We start from the raw sequence: 10,631 nt of genomic DNA, 5'->3' as shown, positions 1-10,631 counted from the left end.
ATATTCTAGGTGAAAGGTAGGCAACTGTTATGCAGAATCAACTGGCCCTTTCATCACTTCATTGGTGGTCTCCATAATCCACTGAAACACATGTGGGTGGGCGGGTGAAGCTGATGAGAGGGATGAGAGAAAAAGAAGAGGCGGTAAGTCACATTGGCCTTTTGTAAGGTCTAATCTCAAATAGGTGAAATTGGGGGCTGCAATCTGGACAGAGGCATAAACAGTCACTGTTCTATCTCCCACTCTATACCCCTTTCTTAAAGAAAAACCTTAGATATGTTTCCAGATAGAAGAGTAAAAGCTGAAAATTGCCTTTATATGAGAGTCCAAACAGGTAATAGTCAGCGTGACCAGTTTCCAAACCTTGCTCAAAAGAATACCATGTTGAGTTCAGACAGAGCAACTGAGCTTGAGGCACACATTAGGGCTGGGAACACCAGCTTTATTTACCATAACACAACTGCTTTTCTGAAATTACAGAATTGCTCACTTTGGGAACAGTGAAATGTGTCTATTAAAAAAAATACTCAAAAACTTTTCTCATCATGTTAGAACATAGTATAAGCAGAATTAACATTTTAGTGATGTCAGTGAACCTTTTGATTCCAAATCTGCCTTGCTTAACAAACTGCCCCCTACCCCAAATAAGGTGACACACAGAAATAGTCTTGGTATCAACCTATGTTATAGCTTCACTTTGCTATTTCTTTGGTCTGGGAAAATACTGGGGCTTACATTTGGAAAACTAAATAAAAGGATAAACTAACAGAATTATTACATTTTACTTAAAGGTTTAAAAGATATGGGGCAGAGCTCATAAAAGTTACCTGAAACATTAAAAATCACCAAGTTGGAGAACTTTTGTTTTTTTTTCCAAAAGAGTGGAGAGCAAAATAGCTGTTGCTGCTGCTGCTGCTAAGTCGCTTCAGTCGTGTCCGACTCTGTGCAACCTCATAGACGGCAGCCCATGAGGCTCCCCCGTCCCTGGGATTCTCAAGGTAAGAACACTGGAGTGGGTTGCCATTTCCTTCTCCAACGCATGAAAGTGAAGAGTGAAAGTGAAGTCGCTCAGTCGTGTCCGACTCTCAGCGGCCCCATGGACTGCAGTCTACCAGGCTCCTGAGTCCATGGGATTTTCCAGAGGACTTATAAATCTTTTAAATTGCTGAAGAAAGCAAAAGGCGGCTTAGAATCTGAAGGATAAAAGTTATATTTATAAACATGCTAAAGAATACATTAAAAGAAACAAAAAAGAATGAAGAAAAATATACTGTGTCTTAATCCTATTATACATGAACATCATTTTCATGGGACTCTACAATCCATTTCAACCAAGTAACAAAATCTCCATCGCTGAAAGAGCTTCAACCCTCCTTTTGAGCTAGCTATTACAGAAGTCATCCTGCATACAGGGTATGCATGAAAAACATCCTAGAAACTCAGAATATCTACAAACATGAAACTGTTTCTCCAAATTGCATTTCTTTGTCTTGAATCTGGTAGAGTGGGAGGCAACAACAACTTGAAGCTTACCATCGTGGGACAGGAGAGCAACTTGAAGTCAAAGGACACTTGGCTATAGTTAATTAATGTGGCTACAGGTAGGTATATTCTATAAACTTCTCCTCAATGCCACATATCTACTGAGAATTACAGAGTAGATGAAATTTTCTAACCAATTCCAAAAATCCATGTAATAAAGGGCAATCACTACAGAGTTTATACACACTCAGTTTTCTTAAAAGCAATAGATTTTATTATAGAAAGGAGAAAGAAAATGGCATTAACAGATCAAGCACATGAATTCCAAAATACTGAATTCCTTTTCCTCTTTTTTTTTTTTTAATTTCTTTTCCTCTTAACAACCAATTATATCCATGGACTATAAAATGACATCCATGACAAAAATATTAAGTGTTTTACATATTGCCAAAGAAAGATCAATATCTTTGCCTGAGTATCCCATTAACTTTCACCTAGAGCTATTATTTTTGAACTGTCTATAAAAGTTTCTTTTCAAATAATTTATTAATTATAACAACTGGGAAGAGCAGTGTGAGGACCTGAATACTTCAGTCAAGCAGTGAAGACAACAAACTTCCTTCAAATCTGCTCTCCTGCCAGCATTTTTATATACCAAAATAACCTTTCTCCCTCACTTCTGCAGGGCCACCCAGAAGTGAGTGGCATTTCTCAGCCATCACAAGTCTCAGGTAGAATCTTCTCTGTTCCTTAATGTTCGGACAAAGGCCTCTGGACATGAAGCTCATGCCTCTGGTAATTCAGTCTTGTTCTCAATAAAAGAGATCTCCAATACAGGTAAAAGTAGCTGAAAGGCATCCTGAATGTAGGAAGCACTGTTTGATGCCTACAGGAATAAGAAATGAAAAATAAGAAAATGAAAATATTGCTGTCTCTTAAAAGAGAAAATATAAGACAACAAAAACCAAACTAATTTTTATAATCTAACTAAATCTGTAGCCTGGCAAATAAGAATACAGACTTAATCATTTCACTGAAGTTAAAAGGAAAAGAATGACCCAGCTCTTAAGATGATATGATAACACAAAAAAAGAATGTCACCATTTTTGTCCAACTGGTCCATCAAAAATAATAGCCATTCTTTGGCATCTTGCTCAAATTCGGCATTCAAAGCTTATTGACTCCTTGAATGAGTGGGTAGATCCTGTCACAAGCATTTTACTCAATTACTCAAAGAGGATTTCAGAAGGCTATGAATTCTAAATCAACAGAATTTATAGTCCGTTGTGACTGCTCCTCTTCCATGGACTCAGCACAGTTGTGAACATGCAACAGGTGCTCACAAGTATAAACAAAGAATACTACTTTTAAAGATGATAAAGTACAGATATGTTTCTGCTTAGTATAAGAGATGTATTTATGAAAAGCTAGGATTCATTATGCCCAGAGTTTACCAGACTTCATTAATATCTGACAAGTTCTGACTTTCCAGAAGAACAGAGTTCATTACATTAAAAAAAAAGTATAATTTCAAGGACAAAAGTGTTCAAATCTAAAAGCAGGAACAACCAACTCAAAAATAGCAGAAAGGTACCCATATCAAGTGTGTTAACCCTTTTTTGATTTATCAGTAGCATAAATTTAAATGGTTATTTTAACTTCAATGTGACATCTGATGCCAAACTTTCAAGCCAAAAGAGACCTCACAGCACATCTAGTTAAATCTCTTATTCTGTATATAAACATAACAAGACTGCCAAGAAGGTAAATGCCTGGTCCATGATCATACTGCAAATCAGGGGAGATCCAGAACAGGACTGGGCTCCTGGTTTGCAAGCTCCTTTCATCTATACCACTCTGTCATCTATTAAATCATAAACATATTTAATTGCTTAAGTGATCAGAATGATTTCCTTAACTATTAAAGGAAAACGATTCAGTTAAGCAATGAAAGGCATTCCCTCATTGGTAACATTAAAAGAATCTAAAACTAAAGAAGTAACAGTCTGGTGGCAAAAATATTTAATTCATATTTAAAACCTAACTGATTATCAAATATACTTTTCCCCTTAGACTTAGATAATATGCTTTAAATAGGTAATCAAACATCTAAATTTTTGCACAATTAATTTACAAGATAAGAGTTCTTAAACCACAGAATCCAGAAAGCATCCCATATGGAGGGACTATAATCCATCCATGGATTTAAACCACCCACCTCCTTAAATCTAATGAATTGAAGAGGGTTATATAAATACATGTACCCTTTTGACAAAATAAAGAAAATTCCCAGGCAAGGAAAAAGACAAAATGTTTTATTTTTGTTTTGTAACTAATCTCCTCTGCATAAACCTTAGCCCTTCAAGTAGCAATACTAGCCTATTTGTAATTTCCAGCCCCTCATGTTTACCAGCTGGTCTCCAGAAGATGTTTCATTACTGAGAATTGTCCACTAATTACCAAGGGGTAGTACTAAGTAATGACAGCCTAACTGCTTCTTCCTCTGCACTTTACCTGGCATCTTTAAGCTTTGTAATTAAAGGACAGGAAATATGTATCAAATATACATCATTTTGGTCATACCTGCATCAACACAGCTAAAGTAGTTTTAAAAAGCCAAAAAATAAAAACTTAGAAGTAAAGTGAAAGTCGCTCAGTCATGTCCAACTCTTTGCGACCCCATGGACTATACAGTCCATGGAATTCTCCAGGCCAGAATACTGGAGTGGGTAGCCTTTCCCTTCTCCAGGGGATCTTCCCAACCCAGGGACTGAACCCAGGTCTCCCACATTGCAGGTGGATTCTTTACCAGCCAAGCCACAAGGGAAGCACCCCCACAAAAAAAAAAAAAAAAAAAAAAAAAAACACTTAAGAAGAGTTATTAATACACAATGCCCTAGAAGTTAGAGACTTAAAAAATAATAATAATAATTAGTACTACTAACCTCTAGAAATACTGCAGTGATTAATGGATTAAGGACATCAGCCTTTTCCTTAACCTAGAACAAAGGATAATATGTTAAGGGAGCATAGCATATTTAAAAAAGAAAAAATAGGTACAGTATGACCCCACTTTGAAACACACCCATACACACCCATACATAAATATAAGCATAGAAAAAGTCTGAATCAGAGCAGGAAGGGCTTTATATTTCCTTCTTTCTATCCTTCTGTGATATCCAAGTTGAGAGTGTACTCCTTTGTAGTTTTTACTAACTTTAAAAAGTATCTTCATTTCAGAAGGGGATAGAAATGGTCTATTTGACCATGAAAACCAGAAAAATTTTTAAAACAAAATCTGCAGATATAAAACTCGTGCTCAAAAGACTCAATTGATTTTTTAAGATACACCATTTGGAAAACATGAAAACAAATAATGCAAATTTAATACTTCCATGTATTAGCTAGCACCTCAGAGCCAACTTGCTGTGACATCTTTATGAAATACATAGAAAAATTTAGCCTCAGAAGATTAACTTTAGGAAACCCAGAAATTCTTTTAAAGAAAACACTAAGAGGAAAAAAGAAGCTATATAACAGAATTGTCCCCTACAGGAAAAATCTAAATTCAAAGTGAGAAAAATTAATTTGGGCCATGCTCTTAACTAAAATAAATGTAAGGGCCCAGAATAACTTTGCTGCCATACTGATACTTACCACCAGCTGATTTTTTTTTTTTTAATTGAGGTATAATTGACATATAACAGTATATAAACTGCAGGTATTTTTGCAGATGTACAACATAATGATTGTTATCTGCATACACAGCAAAATGAGGACAGTAAGACCAGTCAACATCTATCACTATACATAAATAATTTTTTTCTTGTGATGAGAACTTTTAAAATCTACTCTCTTAGCAACTTTCAAATATGCAATAGGTACTATTAACTATAGACATCATGCTGTACATTACATCCCCAATGCTGTACATTATTTATTTTATAACTGAAAGTTTGTATCTTTTGACTCACTTTACCCATGTGGCCCAGCCCCACCACTTGCCTCTGGCAACCACCTATCTGTTCTCTGTATGGATGAGCTTGGTTTACTACAAAATGATTTTTATTTGTCCATTTAAAACGCCCTTGATTTTATCCCAATTCATGATTACTGATGTCTGAATCATCTTCCTTAGTTCACACACCGTCAGTAAATTTTTACAATTCCTTAAACCAGAACAAAACAAACAAACAAACAAAAAAAACTTTAGCTTTAACTACAACTCTTCTACTGGCTGGCAACTGCAAAATATTAGAGTTACCATAGTCAAAGTAAGGCGCTGCCCTTAACACTAGAGTCAAACTTCGGAATTCTTATCTTACCAAAGTCTACATTCTCATCACAGGTCTCAGGAGAGCAGCACAAAATATACTGAAGATTGTATATAAAAGAACAAAAATGAGTTGCAAAATTCAGTTAGATGTAGATAAACTGATCCTAAAATTCAGATGTAATTGCACAGGGCCCAAGACAGACAAAAAAAGTCTTGAAAAAGAATAACAAAGTTGGAAAACTTACACTGCTTAATTTCAAAACCTACTACAAAGCTACAGTAATCTATATTGGCATAAAGATACATACAGATCAATGCAATAGAAATAAGAGTCCAGAAAGAAATCCACATGTCTACAGTCAGTTGATATTAGACAGAGAGGGGCTAAGACAATTCAAAAGAGGAAAATTTTTCAACAAACGATGCTGGGAATACTGGATATCCACACGCAAAAAAAAATAAAGTTGAGCCCCTACCTCACATCCTACACAAAAAAATGGATAACAGACATAAACATAAGAGCTGCAACAAAGAAGTCTTAGGAAAAAAACATGAATGAATCCTCATAATCTTGGGTGAGGCAATGATTCTTTAGATACAATACCAAAAGAACAAGTGATAAAAGAGAATATTGACAATTTGGATTATATCACTATTCACTATCAAGAAAGTGAAAGAATAGCCCATGGACTGGCAGAAAACGTGCATATCGTATATTTGTAAGGAATTTGTATCTAGAAAAACTAAAGAACTTCTATAACTCAATATTTCAGTTGCTCAGTTATGTCTGACTCTTTGCAACCCATGGATGGCAGCACATCAGGCTTCCCTGTCCTTCACCATCTCCTTCAGTCATGTCTGACTCTTTACAACCCCATGAACTGTAGTCCACCAGGCTCCTCTGTCTGTGGGATTCTCAATGCAAGAATACTGGAGTGGGTTGCCATTCCTTTCTCCAGGGGATCTTCCCAACCCAGGGATCAAACCCAGGTCTCCTACATTGCAGGTAGATTCTTCACTGTCTGAGCTACAGGGAAGCCCCCTATAACTCAATAATAAATCGTAAATAATAAAAGACAAGTAATTAAAATCAGAATAAATAAGAAATAATAAACATCCCAATTTAGAAACTAACAATAAAAAGATAACCTTAAAAAGAGGCAAAGGACTTGAAATGACATTTCTTTAACAAAGACATACAAATTGCTAACAAGCACATGAAAAGATGCTCAACATAATTAGCCAACAGGGAAATGCAAAAAAAAAAAAAAAAAAACAATAATGAGATAATACTTCACACCTACTAGCTCAGGTAAAATTTTTAAAAACAAAACAGAAAATAGCAAGTGTCAACAAGGATGTGGAGAAACTGGAACCCTCATACATTGCTGGCAGGGGTGTAAAATGGTACAACCACTTTGGAAAACAGTCTGACAGTTCCTTAATGGTCTGTATTACCCATATGACCCAGAAATTCTACTCCTAACTATCCACCCAAGAGAAATAAAAACATATATGCATGTTTATAGTAACAACATTCATTACAATCAAAAAGCATAGACAATCCGAATGTCTATCAACTGATGAACAGATAAATAAGGTATATCCATAAAATAGAGTACTATTTAGTAATAAAAAGGAAATACTGATACAATGTGGACGAATCTCAAGAACATTATGCTAAGTGAAAGAAGGGCTTCCCAGGTGATTCAGTGGTAAAGAATCTGCCTGTCAGGAAGGAGACGCAGGTTTGATCCCTGGGTCAGGAAGATCCCCTGGAAAAGGAAATGGCAACCCATGCCAGTATTCTTACCTGAGAAATTCCATGGACAGAAGAGCCTGGTGGGCTATAGTCCATGAGGTCGCAGAGTCAGATACGACTTAGCAACTAAACCACCACAAACAAGTGAAAGAAACCAGACACAAAACACCACAATACTGAGTGATCCCATTTATAGTAAATGCCCAGAATAGGCCAATCTATAGACAGAAAATATATTAGTGTTGCTTAAGGTTAGAAGTATACAGAGGGGAAGGGAAAAGTAAGTGACTGCTAATGGTGTGAGGTTTTCTGAGAGGTGATGAAAAAGATCTAAAATTAGATTATGGTGATGGCTACACAGCTCTGTAAATACATTAAAAATCACTAAAATGTACACTTAAATAGGCAAATTTTTAAGATATGTAAACTATATCTTAATAAAGCTATTCTGAAAACAAAACAAAACAGACATTAGCCCAATAAAAGTCATGAATTCTTACCCCAGCAGTTGTTAGGCAGGTGGTGAACTCTTTAGACAGACAGGACAATTCTTTACACAACAAAACTGTCATCCTAGAAAAGAAGGGAAAAGAGAAGGGTTCTTTTCTGTTTTATTATTTTCTCTTTGTTTTTTAAAATAAAGCTACTATCAGAAAAAAAAAAAAAAAACCCCACACCTGATACTAAATGTAAGAAGGCAGCTTTTAAAGCAAGTATTTGGAGGCCCATACTACAGGAAGAGAAGGTTTAGTCCTTAGAGAAATATTTTCCTACAAAATTCTCTGGAAAAAACTATGCTTTCAAATTAAATCAAAGGAAATAACTAAGATACATTTTAAGGACACAAGGTAGTACCTGAAAGATCCTACTTTTCATTTAGAAAAATAGTTAAAATACTTATTCATTCATTCAACACATACTGAAAGGCTTCTATGTGCCAGGTACTTCTGAGCACCGGGGATATATTAGTAAACAAGCAAAGTACCAGTGTTCATGAATACTGACTTACTTGCTGATTAAGAGGGAGACTATAAATATAGAAAGAGATGGGTATTTGTATATGTTTATAGTTATGTATGTATACATTTATACACAGACATAAACATATAGATATATTTATATATACATAATATGCACTAAATGGTGATATGAGCTAAGAAAATAAAGAATTCAAAAATATATCAGGAAAAGGCAAATCAAAGCCACAATAAGACAGTAACATTACACTGAGTGAAATAAGTCAGATACAAAAAGACAAATATGGTATCACTTATATGGGGAATCTTTAAAAAAAACTTATTTACAAAACAGAAGTAGAGTCATGGATATAGGAAACAAACTTATGGTTACCAGGGTGGGGAGGGATAAACTGGAAGATTGGGACTGATGTATACATACTACTATATATAAAATACATAACTAATAATAACCTGCTATATATACAACAAGGAACTCTACTTAGTACTCTAATGGCCTACGTGGGAAAAGAATCTTAAAAAAAAAAAAAAGTGGACATATGTACAGCTGATTCAGTTTGCTGTACCCCTGAAACTAGTACAACATTGTAAATCAACTACACTCCAATGAAAGTTTTTTTAATTTTTAAAAATTAAAAATTTTTTTAGAAAACTACAATGAGATATCACCTCATACCTGTCAGAATGGCTGTCATCCAAAAGAACACAAATAACAAATGTTAGCAACAATGTGGAAAAGGGGGTACCCTTGTAACTGATGGTGGCAATGTAAATTGGTGCAGCCACTGTGGGAATAGTATAGTTTTCTCAAAAAACTAAAAATAGGACTACCGTATGACTCAACAATTCCACTCCTGGGTATATATCAAAAAAAAAAAAAAAAACACTAACTCAAAAAGATACATGCACTCCAATGTTCATAACAGTATTATTCATAATTGCCAAGATATGGAAGTAACCTGAGTGTCTATCAACAGATGAATGGATAAAGATGCAGTATATATAGACAACGGAACACTACTTGGCCATAAAAAAGAATGAAATTCTGCCATTTGCAGCAACATGGATGGACTAAGAGGACATAAGTCAGATAGAGAAAGACAAATACTGTATGATATCACATATATGGAGTAAAAAAAATACAACTAATGAATAAAATAAACAAGAGGCAGACTCACATATATGGAGAACACAGCAGTTACCAGTAGGGAGAGGGAGGGAGGGGCAATATGTAGGTGAGGGAGTGGGAAGTACAAACTATTGGGTGTTAAGACAGGCTCAGGGATGTACTATACAACATGGGTAATAAAGCCAATATTCTGTAATAACTGTGGATCTTTATACTTTTTGCCAGTCCAGGTTCGATGCATGATACTGGATGCTTGGGGCTGGTGTACTGGGACGACCCAGAGGGATGGTGTGGGGAGGGAGGAGGGTTCAGGATGGGGAGCATATGTATACCTGTGGCAGATTCGTTTTGATGTTTGGCAAAACTAATACAGTGTTTCAGGTTTAAAAATAAAATAAAATTAAAAAAAAAAATAAAGGTAATCTTTAAAAACTGTATAAAACTTTTTTTTAATTAAAAAAAATTAAAAAACAAAACAAAATGGGCTTCCTTGGTAGTCAAGTGGTTAAGAATCCACCTGCCAACGTATGGGTCACAGGTTCAATCCCTGGTCCAGGAAGACCCCACATGCTGTAGAGTCACTAAGCCTGTAAACCACAACTACTGAAGCCCAGGCGCCTAGAGCCTGAGATCTGCAACGAGAAGCCACTGTAATGAGAAGACTGCCCACCACACTGAAGGGTAGCCCCCACTTGCCACAACTAGAGAAAGCCTGTGCACAGCAATGAAGACTCAATGCAGCCAAAAATAAAATAAATAAATCTTAATAAATAAATAAATAAAATATAAATCCAAACCTTGAGGAAGTTAAATTGATCTATGTAATACTGAAAGAGTCAGAGGGGAAAAAAGAATGAGAAAATGGTTGAAGATAGCATTTTAGATTGGAGGTGAAAAAAGGAACCTCTTAGAAGTAAAAACTGAATTCAGTGAGGCGAAGAGCCATGACTTGAAAAGCATTCCAAGCAGTGGAAATAGCTACTTTCCCAAAGAACAGGATGCTGT

The 10,631-nt window shown here is 35.5% G+C and overlaps 1 protein-coding gene across 3 annotated transcripts in view; it reads right to left on the bottom strand.

Annotated features, from left to right (window-relative positions):
- Nucleotides 1-1,733: 1,733 nt before the first annotated feature.
- Nucleotides 1,734-10,631, bottom strand: part of FAM114A2 (family with sequence similarity 114 member A2) — a 35,296-nt gene continuing 26,398 nt past the window's right edge. For all 3 annotated transcript variants that reach the window (XM_025292369.2, XM_025292367.2, XM_044947429.1), the window contains exons 12-14: nt 8,021-8,093; nt 4,428-4,481; nt 1,734-2,368 (exon numbers count right to left, since the gene is read on the bottom strand). In XM_025292369.2, the coding sequence (XP_025148154.1) occupies nt 2,267-2,368; nt 4,428-4,481; nt 8,021-8,093 (229 nt within the window). In that variant the 3' untranslated portion in view covers nt 1,734-2,266. The remainder of the gene's footprint in view (nt 2,369-4,427; nt 4,482-8,020; nt 8,094-10,631) is intronic.

The sequence above is a fragment of the Bubalus bubalis genome, chromosome 9 (genome assembly GCF_019923935.1).
Source record: "Bubalus bubalis isolate 160015118507 breed Murrah chromosome 9, NDDB_SH_1, whole genome shotgun sequence".
Lineage (NCBI taxonomy): Eukaryota > Metazoa > Chordata > Mammalia > Artiodactyla > Bovidae > Bubalus > Bubalus bubalis.
Note: the sequence above shows the minus strand (reverse complement) of the source record. Positions and strands in the feature narration are given on the sequence as shown.